Source organism: Oncorhynchus mykiss, chromosome 21 (assembly GCF_013265735.2).
Source record: "Oncorhynchus mykiss isolate Arlee chromosome 21, USDA_OmykA_1.1, whole genome shotgun sequence".
NCBI lineage: Eukaryota > Metazoa > Chordata > Actinopteri > Salmoniformes > Salmonidae > Oncorhynchus > Oncorhynchus mykiss.
The window spans coordinates 51,133,530-51,154,000 of record NC_048585.1 but is presented as its reverse complement, the minus strand read 5'-3'; the positions used below and the strand labels follow the sequence as shown (position 1 = coordinate 51,154,000).

At 41.5% G+C, this 20,471-nt stretch overlaps 2 protein-coding genes across 5 annotated transcripts; both read right to left on the bottom strand.

Annotated features, from left to right (window-relative positions):
• Positions 1-230: 230 nt before the first annotated feature.
• On the bottom strand, positions 231-8,721 carry LOC110500675 (G protein pathway suppressor 2). 4 transcript variants are annotated; one of them, XR_005038631.1, is made up of 10 exons: positions 8,407-8,721; positions 8,012-8,129; positions 7,674-7,783; positions 7,462-7,574; positions 7,155-7,234; positions 6,838-6,917; positions 3,214-3,425; positions 2,922-3,079; positions 1,021-1,116; positions 231-647 (listed from the first exon to the last, which is right to left on the bottom strand). XR_005038631.1 is itself a non-coding variant. In XM_021578167.2 (10 exons), exons 2-10 carry the CDS (start codon positions 8,103-8,105, stop codon positions 555-557), a joined length of 1,029 nt encoding a protein of 342 aa, XP_021433842.1. In that variant the 5' UTR covers positions 8,106-8,129; positions 8,407-8,709; the 3' UTR covers positions 231-554. The 4 variants fall into 4 exon arrangements, 3 of the variants coding, with proteins under 3 accessions (XP_021433842.1, XP_021433844.1, XP_021433843.1); XM_021578167.2 differs by having other exon boundaries at positions 3,221-3,425; positions 8,407-8,709; XM_021578169.2 differs by having other exon boundaries at positions 3,221-3,425; positions 7,674-7,894; positions 8,407-8,708.
• Positions 8,722-12,103: 3,382 nt separating this feature from the next.
• On the bottom strand, positions 12,104-19,503 carry gbrap (Gamma-aminobutyric acid receptor-associated protein). The gene is given in 4 exon segments (NM_001165091.1): positions 12,104-12,892; positions 13,201-13,319; positions 13,408-13,486; positions 19,287-19,503. Coding segments are annotated over 4 exon segments (369 nt in total). The 5' UTR covers positions 19,377-19,503; the 3' UTR covers positions 12,104-12,811.
• Between the last annotated feature and the right edge of the window lie 968 nt (positions 19,504-20,471).

The window sequence follows — 20,471 nt, the reverse complement described above, 5'->3', positions numbered from 1 at the left end:
GGACCTTTCAGCAAAGAACTTGGCAAAGACCCTTAGAGGCTGCCAACAGAGCAGGTAGCTAGCTAGTAGACACACTGGGTCACCTATAGGGAGAGGCACCATGTAGTTGACCCATTATTACTTTGTACAAACTCATGAGAAAGTTATGGCATGTTTTTTGCTTTATTGTATTCACAAAGAAGTCCAAACTGTGCAGAACGTCTCCCACCCCAAACAAAATTAAAGACAAATTGTTAAATTGTGATTTTTTTATTTGTTTTGGAGGACAGTTTCTGAGGTAATAGATCCAAACACAAAATCAAAAAGTAAAACACTACAGTTTCAGGAGAAGTTTCCAAGAACATTTAGGCCACTAAAACTCCAGTAATACAGCAGTAATAAAATGAACTATACAATAAATATTAAAGTCAAGCCTGTGGGTCTGGGCTTTACAATCAACCATCATAATCCAAGTTTACTATGACATAATTTCAGTCTTCTCGAATCTTGAGTGAGCCAATGAAATCTGAACGATAAGAACTCCCGGGGGAGATAGTTTAGGCAGGTAACCATGGTTACTTGCTGTGGTGATAGAACCTCTGTGAACTCTGGGCATGGGGGAGGAAGGCATGGCGGGGAGCCGTTTGGGGAGAGCTCTGGAAAGGTGCCTGGTGGACGAAACGCCAATTAAAATGTTACCAAGCAATAGTTAAGAACTTTTAAGACAAACCATCCATATTTCAAATGACCAAGTCATCATTTAAATAGAATTTCAGGTGATACATTAAAAAAAAGTATGCCTTCACTATTAAGTTGAATTCATATTAAAGATTCACACTGGTTTGACTATGGCTTTAACTATGAGAGCTTGGACAAAACAAAAGTACAATCACTTTTCAATCTATACTGCAACAATAAGCAAAGCAATCCACTTTTTAAAATTGAAATAACCACTTTCAGATGCACCCATATTTCTGATGGGGTGATAGGTCAACAGTGGGCGGTAACAGTGAGAGGTGGGGATGGGTGGCTAAGAGTTACCTTTGGAGTGGGGATCTGGACAGCCAAGGAGGGGGTGGGCAGCAGGCCAGCAACAGATGCATGGAGGGATTGGGGGTGCATGGGTCTCATAGCACCCTGGAACAACAGGAGTTTAGGGAAACGCAAGGAAAGGACAAGAGGTACAGTTGAAGTCGGAAGTTTACATACACCTTAGCCAAATAATCAGTTTTTCACAATTCCTGACATTTATTCCTAGTAAAAATGCCCTGTCTTAGGTCAGTTAGGATCACCACTTTATTTTAAGAATGTGAAATGTCAGAATAATAGTTGAGAATAATTTATTTAATCACATTCCCAGTGGGTCAGAAGTTTACATACACTCAATTAGTATTTGGTAGCATTGCCTTTAAATTGTTTAACTTGGGTCAAACGTTTTGGGTAGCCTTCCACAAGCTTCCCACAATAAGTTTGGTGAATTTTGGCCCATTCCTCCTGACAGAGCTGATGTAAATGAGTCAGGTTCGTAGACCTCCTTGCTCGCACACGATTTTTCAGTTCTGCCCACACATTTTCTATAGGATTGAGGTCAGGGCTTTGTGATGGCCATTCCAATACCTTGAAGTTGTCCACAACTTTGGAAGTATGCTTGGGGTCATTGTCCATTTGGAAGACCCATTTGCGACCAAGTTTTAACTTCCTGACTGATGCCTTGAGATGTTGCTTCAATATATCCATGTAAATTTCCTCCCTCATGATGATCTATTTTGTGAAGTGCACCAGTCCCTCCTGCAGCAAAGCACCCCCACAACATGATGCTGCCACCCCTGTGTTTCACAGTTGGGATGGGGTTCTTTGGCTTGCAAGCCTCCCCCTTTTCCACCAAACATAACGATGGTCATTATGGCCAAACAGTTCTATTTTTATTTCATCAGACCAGAGGACATTTCTCCAAAAAGTACAATCTTTGTCCCCATGTGCAGTTGCAAACCGTAGTCTGGCTTTTTAATGGTGGTTTTGGAGCAGTAGCTTCTTCCTTGCTGAGTGGCCTTTCAGGTTATGTCGATATAGGACTCGTTTTACTGTGGATATAGATACTTTTGTACCTGTTTCCTCCAGCATATTCACAAGGTCCTTTGCCGTTGTTCTGGGATTGATTTGCACTTTTCGCACCAAAGTACGTTCATCTCTAGGAGACAGAACGCGTGTCTTTCCTGAGTGGTATGACAGCTGCTTGATCCCATGGTGTTTATACTTGCGTACTATTGTTTGTACAGATGAATGTGGTACCTTCAGGTATTTGGAAATTGCTCCCAAGGATGAACCAGACTTGTGGAGGTCTACAATTGTTTTTCTGAGGTCTAGGCTGATTTCTTTTGATTTTCCCATAATGTCAAACAAAGAGGCACTGAGTTTGAAGGTAGGCCTTGAAATACATCCACAGGTATACCCCCAATTGACTAAAATTAGGTCAATTAGCCTAACAGAAGCTTCTAAAGTCATGACATCATTTTCTGGAATTTTCCAAGCCGTTTAAAAGGCACAGTCAACTTAGTGTATGTAAACTTCTGACCCACTGGAATTGTGATAAAGTGAATTATAAGTGAATTAATCTGTCTGTAAACAATTGTTGGAAAAATGATTTGTGTCATGCACAAAGTAGATGTCCTAACTGACTTGCCAAAACTATAGTTTGTTAACAAGAAATATGTGAAGTGGTTGAAAAACGAGTTTAAATGACTCCAACCTAAGTGTATGTAAACTTCCGAATTCAACTGTATAAAGGAGTATCAAGGACAACTCGGGTTTGAATTTGTACAATATGAACTTATATTAAAACAGATTCACAACTAGGTTTAGTGGTTGAATAGAAAACTTAACCTTATAACGTGCATGTCTTGAAAGAGCATCTTCCTCCCAATCTGTCTGACCAGTGGTCTTACCCCGTCAGTGAAGCCAGACTGTTGGTTGGCATGTTCCAACTGCTTCTGAAGGGGTATTCCAGCACCAGGGATGAATCCTTGCTGGGAGGTGAAGTGACTGTGAACAGCGTAGCCAGGCTGTTGAGGAAGGTACTGCATGGCCTGGAACGCAGACGCACCTGGACAGGAGACAGCAAGAGTCAGACTTTGGAAACTAATACTGCAGGATGCTGTCATGATTAGCAATTTTAATTACTACATAGTCCACAATGGAATTTCCTGTCGGAGGCATTAATATTCAGCTTGCACACACATGCTACCTCTGATCTGGGAGCTATTGGCGAAGCTGACGGGTACAGAGGAGCTGGGGGCGTAGCTGGAGGGGTGCTGTGTCTGGGCCACGCTGTAGCTCTCGTGGACTGACTGACTGCCACCGAACTGGCCGTGCTCTGCCAGGCCCGCACTAAATCCAGGCTGGCTCTGGTAGTGGCGGCCCTGTGGGGCGAGGAGAGTGAAACGGTCACTCTATAAGAGGTCACACAGAGCATGGGTTATGTGTCTGTTGTTGACATCACTGACAGTTACTATGTTTCAGTGGGTGTTTTTTTTAACTACAGAGTTAAGGATTTGATTCCAGCTTGGGCCGAATGCTGATGCCTGGAACTCACTTTATTGACACTATTGATGCCAAGATATACAATTGAAGTCGGAAGTTTATATACACCTTAGCCAAATACATTTCAACTCAGTTTTTCACCATTTCTGACATTTAATCCTAGTAAAAATACCCTGTCTTAGGTCAGTTAGGAACACCACTTTATTTTAAGTGAATGTGAAATGTCAGAATAATAGTAGAGAGTGATTTATTTCAGCTTTTATTTATTTCATCACATTCAAGTGGGTCAGAAGTTTACATACACTCAATTAGTATTTGGTAGCATTGCCTTTAAATTGTTTAACTTGGGTCAAATGTTTTGGGTAGCCTTCCACAAGCTTCCCACAATAAGTTGGGTGAATGTTGGCCTATTCCTCCTGACAGAGCTGGTTTAACTGAGTCAGGTTTGTAGGCCTCCTTGCTCGCACACGCTTTTTCAGTTCTGCCCACACATTTTCTGTAGGATTGAAGTCAGGGCTTTGCGGTGGCCACTCTAATACCTTGACTTTGTTGTCCTTAAGTAATTTTGGCACAACTTTGGAAGTATGCTTGGGGTCATTGTCCATTTGAAAGACCCATTTGCAACTAAGCTTTAACTTCCTGACGGATGTCTTGAGATGTTGCTTCAATATATCCACATAATTTTCCATCCTCATGGTGCCATCTATTTTGTGTAGTGCACCAGTCCCTCCTGCAGCAAAGCCCCCCCACAACATGATGCTGCCACCCCCACAACATGATGCTGCCACCCCCGTGCTTCACGGTTGGGACGGTGTTCTTCGGCTTGCAAGCCTCCCCCTTTTTCCTCCAAACATAACGATGGTCATTATGGCCAAACAGTTCTATTTTTGTTTCATCAGACCAGAGGACATTTCGCCAAAAAGTACAATCTTTGTCCCCATGTGCAGTTGCAAACCGTAATCTGGCAATTTTATGGCGGTTGTGGAGCAGTGGCTTCTTCCTTGCTGAGCGGCTTTTCAGGTTATGTCGATATAGGACCCGTTTTCTTGTGGATATAGATACTTTTGTACTTGTTTCCTCCAGCATCTTCACAAGGTCCTTTGCTGTTGTTCTGGGATTGATTTACACTTTTCGCACCAAAGTACGTTCATCTCTAGGAGACAGAACACGTCTCCTTTTTGAGCGATATGACGGCTGCGTGGTCCCATGGTGTCTATACTTGCGTACTACTGTTTGTACAGATGAACGTGGTACCTCCATGGAAATTGCTCCCATGGATGAACCAGACTTGTGGAGGTCTACAATTGTTTTCCTGAGGTCTTGGCTGATTTCTTTTGATTTTCCCATGATGTCAAGCAAGGAGGCCAGAGTTTGAAGGTAGGCCTTGAAATACAGTGCCTTGCGAAAGTATTCGGCCCCCTTGAACTTTGCGACCTTTTGCCACATTTCAGGCTTCAAACATAAAGATATAAAACTGTATTTTTTTGTTAAGAATCAACAACAAGTGGGACACAATCATGAAGTGGAACGACATTTATTGGATATTTCAAACTTTTTTAACAAATCAAAAACTGAAAAATTGGACGTGCAAAATTATTCAGCCCCTTTACTTTCAGTGCAGCAAACTCTCTCCAGAAGTTCAGTGAGGATCTCTGAATGATCCAATGTTGACCTAAATGACTAATGATGATAAATACAATCCACCTGTGTGTAATCAAGTCTCCGTATAAATGCACCTGCACTGTGATAGTCTCAGAGGTCCGTCAAAAGCGCAGAGAGCATCATGAAGAACAAGGAACACACCAGGCAGGTCCGAGATACTGTTGTGAAGAAGTTTAAAGCCGGATTTGGATACAAACAGATTTCCCAAGCTTTAAACATCCCAAGGAGCACTGTGCAAGCGATAATATTGAAATGGAAGGAGTATCAGACCACTGCAAATCTACCAAGACCTGGCCGTCCCTCTAAACTTTCAGCTCATACAAGGAGAAGACTGATCAGAGATGCAGCCAAGAGGCCCATGATCACTCTGGATGAACTGCAGAGATCTACAGCTGAGGTGGGAGACTCTGTCCATAGGACAACAATCAGTCGTATATTGCACAAATCTGGCCTTTATGGAAGAGTGGCAAGAAGAAAGCCATTTCTTAAAGATATCCATAAAAAGTGTTGTTTAAAGTTTGCCACAAGCCACCTGGGAGACACACCAAACATGTGGAAGAAGGTGCTCTGGTCAGATGAAACCAAAATTGAACTTTTTGGCAACAATGCAAAACGTTATGTTTGGCGTAAAAGCAACACAGCTGAACACACCATCCCCACTGTCAAACATGGTGGTGGCAGCATCATGGTTTGGGCCTGCTTTTCTTCAGCAGGGACAGGGAAGATGGTTAAAATTTATGGGAAGATGGATGGAGCCAAATACAGGACCATTCTGGAAGAAAACCTGATGGAGTCTGCAAAAGACCTGAGACTGGGACGGAGATTTGTCTTCCAACAAGACAATGATCCAAAACATAAAGCAAAATCTACAATGGAATGGTTCAATAATAAACATATCCAGGTGTTAGAATGGCCAAGTCAAAGTCCAGACCTGAATCCAATCGAGAATCTGTGGAAAGAACTGAAAACTGCTGTTCACAAATGCTCTCCATCCAACCTCACTGAGCTCGAGCTGTTTTGCAAGGAGGAATGGGAAAAAAATGTCAGTCTCTCAATGTGCAAAACTGATAGAGACATACCCCAAGCGACTTACAGCTGTAATCGCAGCAAAAGATGGCGCTACAAAGTATTAACTTAAGGGGGCTGAATAATTTTGCACGCCCAATTTTTCAGTTTTTGATTTGTTAAAAAAGTTTGAAATATCCAATAAATGTCGTTCCACTTCATGATTGTGTCCCACTTGTTGATTCTTCACAAAAAAATACAGTTTTATATCTTTATGTTTGAAGCCTGAAATGTGGCAAAAGGTCGCAAAGTTCAAGGGGGCCGAATACTTTCGCAAGGCACTGTACATCCTCAGGTACACCTCCAATTGACACAAATTATGTCAATTAGCCTATCAGAAGCTTCTAAAGACATGACATTGTCATGCACAAAGTAGATGTCCTAACCGACTTACCAAAACTATAATTTATTAACAAGAAATTTGTGGAGTGGTTGAAAAACGAGTTTTAATGACTCCAACCTAAGTGTATATAAACTTCCGACTTCAACTAGAATTGAAAAGTTTGCTTGATAAAAAGATGGCCATTACAATAGCGACATCTAGTGGGTAGATGAGACATTACACATACAGAGGGCCACCCAGTTGCGACTCACCGGGATGACAGGTGTTGGAAACAACTGCTTACTGCGCTCCGACATGAGAGCCCCGGGCCTGTTGTGACTGACTGGACTGCCTGATAGAGGTTAGAGAGAACAAAAAAGTGATGAGGGAGTACGGTGTAGTGACCGGCGGGAACCTCAGAAGTAATTTGTGGATAGACTAATTGTGGGCCAGTGCCACATATATTAAATGCATGTGTTCAAAGTAAACAGCTTGTGATAAATACATCTGGAAAATGACCACGTTATTTTGATGTTCATTTAATGTAATTGCTTAGGAGATGACAGTCATGAACACGTGTATAGCTTACCTTGGATGTTGAGGAGATGCTGTCCTGTATGCATGGTTAGACTGGACTGGTAGCTGGCTGACGTCAGTGTTGTGATGTCACTGCAGGAGAGGTAAAAACAGATGAGATATCTGACAGGAGATTTCTAGCAATCAGCAAATCCTTTATATATGGCCTTATTAAAATTTCAGTCCTACTCCAAACTGGGAGGGTTGCATTTCAGTAATCTAATGTGGCTTATTGACCTTATTTCATCAAGGTTCACTAACGTTAAGGAAGCTTGACTATTGAGATGCACCTGAGGAGTCAGAGGCTCCCTTCCTCTCACCTCTGCTCCTTCCTGCGCCTCTTTTCCTCCTCGTGCAGGACCTTCTTCAGCTGGAGGAAGAGCTGATGCTTCTCCTCCTGCAGTCCCTGCAGCTTCTCCCCCATCTTCATCACCTGTGAGGAGGAAAAGGGAATGTAAGAGAGGGTTAAGGTGAGATAGCCCATCCTCTGAAGTTAGTTATCTCCCATCTGTTTGTTATGACGTTCTCTGACCTGTTCTTTCGTCTCCTCCAGTGACATCCTCTCCTCTATCTCTTTTGTTCTCTTTCGCTCTTCTTCCTCCTTCATCTTCTGCTCCATCATCTTGTCCACCTCTTCCTCCTCTAAGATTAGGAAGAAAAGAGACACCAATTACAACAACTTAATTGTGGAATTTGTTCTCTCTTCTTCCTCTTTCATCTTCTGCTCCATCATCTTGTCCACCTCTTCCTTCTCTAAGATTTGGAAGAAAAGAGACACCAATTACAATGACATATTTGTGGGAAAAATCTGGCTTTTTGGTTATGTTTGGGAAGAAATGCAGTAGCCAAGCCAGCCTTGTGATATCTCACCCTGTCTTTTGCGATCTCTTTCTCTCATAATGTGCTTGTGGAGGGCTCTGGCCATGGCGTTGGACAGCTTCGGTCTGTCCTGCAGAGCAGGCATGGTGACAGGAAGTGGAGGGGCCAGCTGAATGCAGCAGAATCAATTGAGAAAATATGGGAAGTAAATATAGTTACAGGCAACAACAGCAAAAGGTGACAATTATTTGCTAGAAACTGACACTTGTTTTTTTTTTATATTTACTTTGTTTTTAATAGAAATAATAAATTGCATGCATTCACCCCCACCTAGCTAACGTTGCATTGCATCTGATCTGGCTATGCTAGCAGCTAGCTAACGTTACATTGTTAATGTTAGATCGATGAAGGGCCAGCAGGCGCGAAGTTGTAAACAGAGAACTTACTTTCGTTGCTTTTCGAGTATTCCAAGATGAAAACTTTTGTCTCCGCTTGGTGTGTGTTTTTTGGTGTGGATTATAAAGCGGAACATTTGTTATGCTATGAAAAACTGTAACTTTGTTTCTATATTATGAATTTCGTGTTCATAAATGAGTTTTTTTCCCCGAACTGATACACTTCCGGTGTGAAAGGACGCTTCCTGTTTTGACGTCAGTGAAGCCCTGGGAGTTGGGGTTTCTATTCAGTACTTCCCAGGGGACCTTGAGAGTAAAAGTAAAGATACCTTAACAGAAAATTACTCAGGTAAAAGTGAAATTCAGCCAGTAAAATACTACTTGAGTAAAAGTCAAAGTATTTGGTTTTAAATATACTTAAGTATCAAAAGTAAATGTAACCGCTAAAATACAGTATACTTACATTGAGTGGCTGCTGCCAACACACTCCAGCCACTTTAATAATGGAAATGGATGGAAATTGATGTAAAAATATATCACTAGCCACTTTAAATAATGCTACTTAATATAATGTTTACATACCCTACATTACTCATCTCATATGTATATGTATATACTGTACTCTATATCATCTACTGCATCTTTATGTAATACATGTATCACTAGCCACTTTAAACTATTCCACTTTGTTTACATACCCTACATTACTCACCTCATATGTATCTGTACTCGATACCATATACTGCATCTTGCCTATGCCGTTCTGTACCATCACTCATTTATATCTTTATGTACATATTCTTTATCCCTTTAAGGTAGTAGTTTTGGAATTGTTAGGTTAGATTACGCGTTGGTTATTACTGCATTGTCGGAACTAGAAGCACAAGCATCTGCTAACCATGTGTATGTGACAAATAACATTTGATTTGATTACTTAATTGAACCAGTTTCCTGTCTTGCTAAGCTGTCCTGTCTTGTGTTTGGGATCATTGTCATGCTGAAAGACCCAGCCACGTTTCATCTTCAATGCCCTTGCTGATGGAAGGAGGTTTTCACTCATATCACAATACATGGCCCCATTCATTCCTTCCTTTATACGGATCAGTCGTCCTGGTCCCTTTGCAGAAAAACAGCCCCAAAGCATGATGTTTCCACCCCCATGCTTCACAGTAGGTATGGTGTTCTTTGGATGCAACTCAGCATTCTTTGTCCTCCAAACATGACCAGTTGAGTTTTTACCAAAAAGTTATATTTTGGTTTCATCTGACCATATGACATTCTCCCAATCTTCTTCTGGATCATCCCAATTCTCTCTAGCAAACTTCAGACGGGCCTGGACATGTACTGGCTTAAGCAGGGAGACACGTATGGCACTGCAGGATTTGAGTCCCTGGCGACGTAGTGTGTTACTGACGGTAGGCTTTGTTACTTTGGTCCCAGCTCTCTGCAGGTCATTCACTAGGTCCCCCCGTGTGGTTCTGGGATTTTTGCTCACCGTTCTTGTGATCATTTTGACCCCACAGGGTGAGATCTTGCGTGGAGCCCCAGATCGAGGGAGATTATCAGTGGTCTTGTATGTCTTCCATTTCCTAATAATTGCTCCCACAGTTGATTTCTTCAAACCAAGCTGCTTACCTATTGCAGATTCAGTCTTCCCAGCCTGGTGCAGGTCTACAATTTTGTTTCTGGTGTCCTTTGACAGCTCTTTGGTCTTGGCCATAGTGGAGTTTGGAGTGTGACTGTTTGAGGTTGTGGACAGATGTTTTTATACTGATAACAAGTTCCAACAGGTGCCATTAATACAGGTAACGAGTGGAGGACAGAGGAGCCTCTTAAAGAAGAAGTTACAGTTCTGTGAGAGCCAGAAATCTTGCTTGTTTGTAGGTGACCAAATACTTATTTTCCACCATAATTTGCAAATAAATTCATAAAAAATCCTACAATGTGATTTTCTGGATTTTTTTCCCTCATTTTGTCTGTCATAGTTGAAGTGTACCTCATCTTTTTAAGTGGGAGAACTTGCACAATTGGTGGCTGACTAAATACTTTTTTGCCCCACTGTATGTGATGGTACACAAGGTTTGAAATGATGTTTAAGTTAAAAATATCTGTTTGGGTAAATTTGCAGTCAACAAATTATTTATAATTATGTTCTGACTTCCTTACCATCCACTCAAGAAAAAGCATTATCCCACGGCTGAATCAAGTCGATGATCCCTGGTATAGATGATTTAGACTCTAATGGTGAATAACTCATTAAAGTCATTTATTTTAATAATGTATATACAGGTTGTTCATAGTAGTCATTTCCATTCCTTCAAGGGGCTCTCCAGTGTTCATTCCTCACAGGCAAGTTCTTCCACACTGATCTAGACAAACCATTTTTGTATGGACCTCTCTTTGTGCACAGGTGCATTGTCATGCTGAAACAGCAAAGGACCTTCCCCAAACTGTTGCCACAAAGTTGGAAGCACAGAATCGTCTAGAATGTCATTGTATGCTGTAGCATTAAGATTTCTCTTTACTGGAACGAAGGGGCCTAGTACGAACCATGAAAAACAGCCCCAGACCATTATTCCCTTACAGTTGGCATTAATCATTGGGACAGATAGCGTTTTCCTAGCATCCACCAAACCCAGATTTGTCTGTCGGACTGCCAGATGGTGATGCGTGATTTATCACTCCAGAGAACGCGTTTCTACTGCTCTAGAGTCCAATTTAATATATATATATTTATATTTAACCTTTATTTAACTAGTTAAGTCAGATCAAATTATTTTTTACAATTACTTCCTACACCGGCTAAACCCAGACGACGCTGGGCCAATTGTGCGCCGCCCTATGGGACTCCCAATCACGGCCGGGTGTGATACAGCCTGGATTTGAACCAGGGCGTCTGTATTGACGCCTCTAGCACTGAGATGCCATGCCTTAGACCTCTGTGCCACTCTGTGCTCTGTGCCACAAGCATGGAAAACTGTTTAAACCCTTTACAATGAATATCAGTGAAGTTATTTGGATTTTTACGAATTATCTTTGTAAGCCAGGGTCCTGAAAAAGGGACATCTCTTTTGTTGCTGAGTTTATTTTCGACATCGTAGAAAAATAAGTTAAGACATCAAAACTACAATGAAATAACACATATGGAATCATGTAGTGGTGGCAGGTAGCCTATTGGTTATAGTGTTGGGCCAGTAACCGAAAGGTTGCTGGATCGAATCCCAGAGCTGACGAGGTAAAAATCTGTCATTCTGCCCCTGAACAAGGCAGTTAATCCACTGTTCCCCGGTAGGCCGTCATTGTAAATAAGAATGTGTTCTTAACTAACCTGCCTAGTTAAAAGGTTAAATTAAAAAATGTAGTAACCAAAAAAGTGTTAAATCACATTTTATATTTGAAATTCTTCAAAGTAACCACCTTGATGACAGCCTTGGATAAACTACCTCAGCACTACTCAATCTTGGGTCAATAGCAAGATTAATACTACTTTGTCTCGTCTTCCCTACACTATGTGATGATGGGATTGGATGTCTCCACAGTGAGTGCAGTCTGTGGTGTAGTGATCAAACGGATTCCATTTTGAAAGCTCAGGTGTAAACAGGAGAATAGCCTAAATAAAGAGAGAAATGTGTGTTCTCCACTTTCAAGATTATGGTTGCGGAAACTTTCCATATGTTCACATACAGTAGAGATATGCAGGACAAGTCAGGCAAAAAAAGACAGTAACGAAAAGACAGGAAACAAAGTTGGCTTTTCAGCACATTTTATCACGAGTGGAGAGTGCCAGTAACAGCTATACCGAGTTCTAACTTTTTTAAAGTAGAACAAAACTTTTAAAAAGTAAAATTGCACTGAGCTTCACAATACTTTTCAGAAATTAAGCCATCTAAAAATTACAAGTACAATAATAAAGAATCAATAGTAATCAAAATAATAGATTTTTTTTAACCACTGAAAGCGGAGACAGGCGGAAGATGGTTTAGTCGGAATTCTATTCTACTCCAGTCAGACGTCAAATACACTACGTCGTCAGAGTATCTTACCTGCGCTAATACATTAGTAAACATGACATTTTTTCATTGCCAAATGGAGCAGAGTTTAACCTATCACGCTACATCCAAAGTTTACACATCTTTATAATGACTGGTAATATGGTCTAATTCTAACACTCATTTCAAAATGGCATCTCTCCTCTATCCGTTTCAGCATGATTAAAGCACTATGAAAACTGGCCATGGGACCATTCAACCGAAATCCCCATCTCGGAGACCCGGAGGCAAATAAAATTCAGACTGTGCGAAGAGTATTAAAGAGGTAAAAATGGATGGATGAGGGGGAGGGAAAGTGCATCTGACGTCTTTGCTCGGGGAACTAGGCTGCTGAGCTGGATATAGCATTTCAATGGAGATAAGGGAGGTTTGGGGGAGAAGACTTGGGTGACGAAGGGGGGAGGGGTTTAGACTTCCGTTTGGCTGTCTCCATAGACACTCTCATCACTGTAGGCAATGTAGAGGAAAAAGTCCTCTTCATGGTGCTCCTGAAAGAGAGCGCAATAAAGAGGTGTTGGTATGAGTTGACAAAACAGAGGGGGGAGGCTTCCCTGAAAGGCATCCCCAATCCAAACGTTGTCACATGCACCAAATACAAGTGTAGACCTTAACGTGAAGTGCTTACTTAACCAACAGTGCAGTTCAAGAAGAGTTTAGAAAATATTTACTAAATAAACTAAAGTAAAAAGTAACACAAAATAATAACCAGGCTATATACAGGGGGTACAGGTACCGAGTCAGTGTGCGGAGGAAAAGCAGCAGAAAAGCATTTGAAGGGAGCGGGGAGGAATCATACCTGGTATAGAAGGCCCATGGTGGCTGAGGTGGGAGGAATGACGTTGTTTACAAAGAAGAACAGGGCGTCCTCGGCCCGCAGGTGGATTCGTTTTCGGATGAGGAAGTAGAACTGGCCCACTGTAGTAGAGAGAAATGAATTGAACTATTAAAGTTCTGAAGAGAGTGGTATAGAAGTGGTACATAACCATAATAACTGGTTACCTACCTGTGAGGTCAGAGGGCACAAGGTATTTCTTCTTGTCCAGATCTCCTATCCTTGCTTTGGGGGCTTTTTCCACAATTACCTACAATTAGAAGGCGAAAAAACAAACATTTAGAATGGCCTTAATATTGTGTGGCTGTGTCCAAAAATAATAATAATTACCTAGACTTTATTACATTCATATCTCTTACATACATTTCCACTTACTGGTAAATTAACTTGGTCACATACGATTGCACTATTCAAGCTTGTTTTCTTCACATTTCGAGGAAAGAGGATCTGATAAAATAAGTCTCAGACCCACTGAAACTCCATCGTGCCAGGTGATTTTCAGAAACCATTATGGCACACTGACATGGGATTATTAAAATGCTTCTGCATTTGGATTCTACTGCTGTGTCAAGCCAGAGATCTGCATATAATGACGAGATATGCATGTCGCCGAACTAACAGGAGTTGTTGTACCAAAAGCAGTAAGGCAAGCGACAAGCTGAGGTCCAAAATAAGCCAATAGGAACACATTGGACAGGCTTTGGGCAGAGGGAACCGCTCGCGGCGCTTCTTCCTCTGGTCAAGCTCGATAAACAAAAAGACGTGGTCAAAAAGGCCAGTTATGCCATCTTAACCTGTGGTTGCGTCACACACAGTGCAAATGTCTATTTTGCTGATGTTTAGCGGACAAGTTGGTTTTCCACACAACCCTCATAGCAAATACCCACAACACAGGATTATTTAGTTGGGGGGCCTGAAATACAACCACGGGATCTATTCAATCTGCAAAACTGAAGCGTTAAGTCCCCGATAGAAATGTAAAAGTAATTTCAGATTGAGCCGACACATGCAGTGTTTACCGGGAACGCAGTCTCCGCTAAAGCAAGAACATTGCCTTCATTTTTACAGCATGATTGAAATGTGAAGTTCAGCGATGCGGATTGAATGAAGACCCAAATCTCCCAGGAAAAAAAAAATTGTATTTCTGCAGATTGTTTACACCAGGGTTTTCCAACCCTGCTCCTGGAGTGCTACCCCCTCTTGGTTTTCACTCCAACCACAGTTATAACTAACCTGATTCAGTTCATTATTAGAATCAGGTGTGCTAGATTAGGGTTGGAGTGAAAACGCACAGGACTGTCACTCTCCAGACACAGGTTTGGATAGCCCAGAGATCAGTGGAGGCTGCTGAGGGGAAGACGGCTCATATTAATGGCCGCAACAGCGCTAATGGAATGACATTAACACATGAAAAATCATAAATCGGTCGACCTCTAGTTTCCAACGCTGATACCGATTATTGGAGGACCAAAAAAAGACGATCCCGGCCAATTTTTTACCATTTATTTGTAATAACGACAATTACAACACTGAAAGAACACTTATTTTAACTTAATATAATACATCAATAAAATCAATTTAGCATCAAATAAATAATGAAACGTTCAATTTGGTTTAAATAATGCAAAAACAAAGTGTTGGAGAAGTAAAAGCGCAATATGTGCCATGTAAGAAAGCTAAAGTTTCAGTTCCTTGCTCAGAACATGAGAACATATGAAAGCTGGTGGTTCCTTTTAACATGGGGCTTCAATATTCCCAGGCAAGAAGTTTTAGGACTATTTATCTCTATACCATTTGTATTTCATAAACTTTTGACTATTGGATGTTCTTATAGGCACTTTAGTATTGCCAGTGTAACAGTATAGCTTCCGTCCCTCTCCTCGCTCCTCCCTGGGCTCGAACCAGGAACACAACGACAACAGCCACCCTCGAAGCAGCGTTACCCATGCAGAGGTAGCGGGGTACGCGCTAATAGCGTTTCAAACGTCACTCGCTAACTAGCTAGCCATTTCACATTGTTTACACGAGCCTAATCTCGGGAGTTGATAGGCTTGAAGTCATAAACAGCGCAATGCTTGACGCACAACGAAGAGCTGCTGGCAAAACGCACGAAAGTGCTGTTTGAATGAATGCGTACGAGCCTGCTGCTGCCGCCTACCACCGCTCAGTCAGACTGCTCTATCAAAATCAGAGTTAGTTATAACATAATAACACACAGAAATACGAGCCTTAGGTCATTAATATGGTCAAATCCGGAAACTATCATCTCGAAAACAAGACGTTTATTCTTTCAGTGAAATACGGAACCGTTACGTATTTTATCTAAGGGGTGGCATACATTAGTCTAAATATTCTTGTTACATTGCACAACCTTCAATGTTATGTCATAATTATGTAAAATTTTGGCAAATTAAGGGGCCCAAACTGTTGCATATACACTTACTCTGCGTGCATTGAACGCAAGAGAAGTGACAAGTTCACCTGGTTAATATTGCCTGCTAACCTGGATTTCTTATAGCTAAATATGCAGGTTTAAAAATATATACTTATGTATTGATTTTAAGAAAGGCATGGATGTTCATGGTTAGGTACACATTGGAGCAACGATACGCATCGCTTCGATTATATGCAACGCAGGACACGCTAGATAAACTAGTAATATCAACCATGTGTAGTTAACTAGTGATTATGATTGATTGATTGTTTTTTATAAGATAAGTTTAATGCTAGCTAGCAACTTACCTTGGCTTACTGCATTCACGTAACAGGCAGTCTCCTCATGGAGTGCAGGCTGGACTAGTTAACTGTAAGGTTGCAAGATTGTATCCCGCGAGCTGACAAGGTGAAAATCTGTCGTTCTACCTCTGAACGAGGCAGTTAACCCACCGTTCCTAGGCCGTAATTGAAATTAAGAATGTGTTCTTAACTGACATGCCTAGTTAAATAAAGATTAAATAAATGTGTAAAAAAAATGTATATATATATATATATGTTTATTATTATTTTTTTTTTTTTTAATTATTTTTTTTATTGGCAAAATCTGTGTCCAAAAAGACAGATTTCCGATTGTTATGAAAACTTGAAATCGGATCTAATTAAAATTGGCCATTCCGATTAATCGGTCGACCTCTAATGGAAACCATGCGTTTGATAACATTCCACTGATTCAGTCGACCAAAAAGTAGACTGTTACAGCTTTAAGCAAACCCTGAAAATTAAGGTTAGGAACCTATTGTCATTTCTGCCTAAGACATTCTTACAAAAGGGTCTATAGATGGCCTAAATGTGAAATAAACAACTGAACTGCTTACTGACACCCGCTCTAGGCTATTTGGGGTAGCTAACATTACACATCAGGGCAGCAGGTAGCCTAATGGTTATAGTGTTGAGCCAGTAACCACAAGGTTGCTAGATCGAATCCCCAAGCTGACAAGGTAAAAATCTGTCCTTCTGTCCCTGAACAAGGCAGTTAAACCCACTGTTCCTCGGCCGTCATTGTAAATACACATTTGTTCTTAACCGACTGGTCTAGTTAAATAAAACATCTTTAAAACAAACACACACACACACCTTAACTCTTACAGCTACCTATTAAGTATTACTTTGGAAGTAAATGACTATTTGTAAGTCATGAGGTCTTGCTTTTTGAAAACAGTCCCAAGCTTGGTAGCTAGTTATTGTTTTAAAGGCACTGTGCAGTGGAAAAACATGATTTCCCTGTTTTATATACATTTCCACACTAGGAGGTTGGAATTGTTATTGTGAAAATAATGATAATGTCCTTTTTAGTGTAAGAGCTGTTTGAAAAGACCACCTGAAATTTGTATGTTTTGGTGGGATGGAGTTTTGGCCTGCCTGGTGACATCACCAGGCGGTGAATTAGTTCGACCAATAATAAAAAGAGTTCCAAACTATCAATAACAGCGTAAAGGACTGCAGAAACCCCTATTCATACATTTTTAAGCTAGAACTCCAGTACATAGGCGGGAACACTAGTATAATAGGTGGCGGTAATGCGTCAATATTGGACACCATCAGCCGATAAACCCCACCAGGGTCTACATTTTACGGCCACTGAGGCAGGTAGATAAAATATCTACCAGCCACTCAGCTGCCCCTTTAAGGGCGGGAGGTTACCGTGGTAACGGGGCCACTCGAGCCCTGTCACACATCTGTGATCTGACTAGGGAGTAAATTCGCTATCAGTTGAAACAGCAGACTCAAACTAACTATGGAAAAACAGAGCTTGTGAACAAAACAATGTATATTGCCAAGAAAAACAACGACAGGGTCTCACTTTGTAAATTAGACCAACTTTTATGCCGGTGCGCAGTGTCTCCAAAAATGAATCAGCACTTCAGTCATCTTACACAGCTCCCCTGCCAGGCAGGGTTGCTGTGCAAGGTGGGACATAGGATTTGTATTTATTTGAGCACTTAGCAGCTATGAAACAAAACATATATACTTTGAAAACAGTGCCAGACTAACGTGCTCATACTTGCCTTTTTATTCGCGAATAATGCTCACACTGTAGAGCCCTGCAAATTGATCACCCGACGAATTTGGCGGGTATGAATTTTATGCCCTGAACCCCACAGAAGAGGCTGGGCGACAACACCTGTGACTAGCTAGCAGTGGTAGACAGTGTACTTCGCCCTTGCCTGCCGGGAACGATTTTCCCGCAGTTCTGTTAACGACAGTGAGGGCGGGTGTTTGGCAGGCCAAGACACTTGATGCTAGCTAGGTAGGACTCCAAGTACACAGCAGGCAGGATAGGTAGCTAGCTAATGACAGCTAGGCCACCGGTAGACAGTGTCGTTTGCCCCCGCCTGTCTGGCACTGTTTTCCCACAGTTCTGTTCACGACGGCAGGTGTTACACCGACAGCGTCATTGCATTGTGGTACACCAGAATTACATTCATTTCCAATTAAACTCTGCGTTTGCCTTGCAGCGGGATTTATCGAACGTATGCGTCAAAATGTATGCTTTGACGGCTTGACAGAAATGGTAACAGGACGTGAATGTTGAACTTCGGTTGCATACATATCCAGATGATGGCGCATACTATTTTGCACAATGAGGCTGTCGGTGTGTTCCAAGCGTTACGCTTTGATCACACCGAGAGAGTTATTGCATTTTGGGACACCAGAATTACATTACATTTCCAATAAAACGCTGCGTTTGCCTTCCAGCGGGATTTATCGAACGTATGCGTCAAACTATGCTTTGACGGCTTGACAGAAATGGTGGCGGAAGGTGAATGTTGATTTTTTTTTGCATACATATCCAGATGCTGCTGCTTACTATTTTTTTCGCAAAACACTGTGGGTGTGATCGAAGCGTTACAAGCCATATCCACCGTCGTAGTACAGATGATGCCCGAGTTGGAATGTGAAGCTAACTGAAGACGCAGAAATGTCCACATGCTGGAACGCCCCTAATTGCAGGTCGCAACCACACGTCACTATTGTTGATAACAGATACGCTTTCCCCTACCAGACAGTCCTAGCAAAATTGTTCTTTGCTTAGAAGTTATTTGACCATTTTAATTGAAAACAATCACACTAGGTACTCAATTGTTACCCAGAAATTTGATAGGGTTACAAAAAAAAAAATCGCCTGCATTGGACCTTCAAACGAACATAGCTACAATTCAATTGTTAGCTGTGTGTAATGAAATAACATAAGTTGACAGCTTGCTATAGCTAGTAAAACAAATTCACATTCAGTGTAGAAACTATGCCTTAAGTCTTTCAACCAAACTGCGTCAACTTGACCGTCAAGTAGGGTGGCTTGCTAGGCCCATTTTAGAAGCAGTTTGTTGTTGCCCAACTAGCCAACGTTAGTTAGTAAGATAGTTCTTTGGCGTCGTTGTGAACATTCACCTAACCAAACATGACATGGGAATATTATTGAACGTCAGTTATGTCGTAATTGGGCTCACTAACATCAAACACTTTTTCTACAAAGTAACCCATATTGAGAAGTAAACCAGCCAGGATACTGTAGCTAGTAGGCTAGCTATCTAGCAAAGAAGGCATCTACTTACGGGTACCCTGTCCGGATACTTCTTTCTTATTTTCTCGCCCTCAGACCGTCTCTTCTCAAATGGGTGCTCTTCTTTGTATTGAAACTTCATTGTCAAACGAATGACAGGCTGTCGGTAGGTATATCTGAGATATCCGACTGGGATTCCTCAAATAGTAATTCGTCGACAACGCTAGCTAGTTGGGCTACTGTTTTGTTCGGGTTCTTTCCTAGTGCGACTGCGGCGGAGGGATACCATAACATACGACGCCAAAGGGAGGTCTGTACAGCACAGCTAAAATGGATTGTGGAAATATGAACGTTGACCGCAAAGAACCACACTGTTTGTGGTTAGGTTGATATTGTTTAGTCATATTCATCAATTAATCGAAATGTAATGATTAACAAATTAGCAGTGGTTTTGTTTCATAGTTGTTGCCCAATTATTATTTTTTTCAATAGTACTACTTTATTTTGTCCAACCGGCTGTGATGAGGCAGTTGCCCTAGTCATATGACCCATCCACTGCAGTTTCCGTGGCGAACAGTCATTGGCAGCAAGCGAATTCAAGACTGCCAAATTAATGTCTGAAATAAATTATTAATTTTGACAGCGCTGGAAGTTAGTTATTGTGGGGCTGTAATAATTCCTCGCAATGTTCCCATAGTTTGTATTCACACTTAAGCTTCAAGGTGGGTGTCATGTAGCAGTTTGCGTGGGCAGTTACACAAGTGGAAGTCATTATATGCTTCAGTCATATGTCAGCTGATGTAGCTGCTGCTATAAAATGGTAACGGTCACAATACCAGTACAAGTAGTCTGATCATAAGATTGAAACGTAAGGTATCCGGGGGGGGGGGGTAATACCAGTTTCATATTCCAATTTGAGCCATTTCTTATATTTTGTACTTGTTTTTAGTTCACTTCTGCTAGCAAATGATCAGCTAGAGTTCACGCACTGTTTTCTTAGGCCCGTCCCTGAATAGAAGGAAAGCATAGACCAGCAGTGTGTTTGCCCTCCAGCAGCCTGCCTGGATAGGAATAGACGTGCCTTGCTACTTCAACAGGTAGCCTTCAAGTCAAGCGGAGGCCACGACTAAGGGGAACGAGAGCAAGCGATGCAGTTATTAATCTTACCACATGAGAGCAGTCAAGTGTCAGAAGACTTGTAATATTTGTGGAACTCATTGAGCAGAATTTCCCGATT

What these genes read in the sequence shown, in the direction of transcription:
- LOC110500675 (XM_021578167.2), bottom strand. Translation starts at nt 8,105, where the DNA reads ATGCCTGCTCTGCAGGACAGACCGAAGCTGTCCAACGCCATGGCCAGA. An exon ending in AGGCGCAGGAAGGAGCAGAG is followed by an intron (nt 7,235 to 7,461) that starts GTGAGAGGAAGG and finishes CCTCTCCTGCAG; the next exon opens with TGACATCACAACACTGACGT. An exon ending in TTCCAACACCTGTCATCCCG is followed by an intron (nt 3,426 to 6,837) that starts GTGAGTCGCAAC and finishes GACCTCTTATAG; the next exon opens with AGTGACCGTTTCACTCTCCT.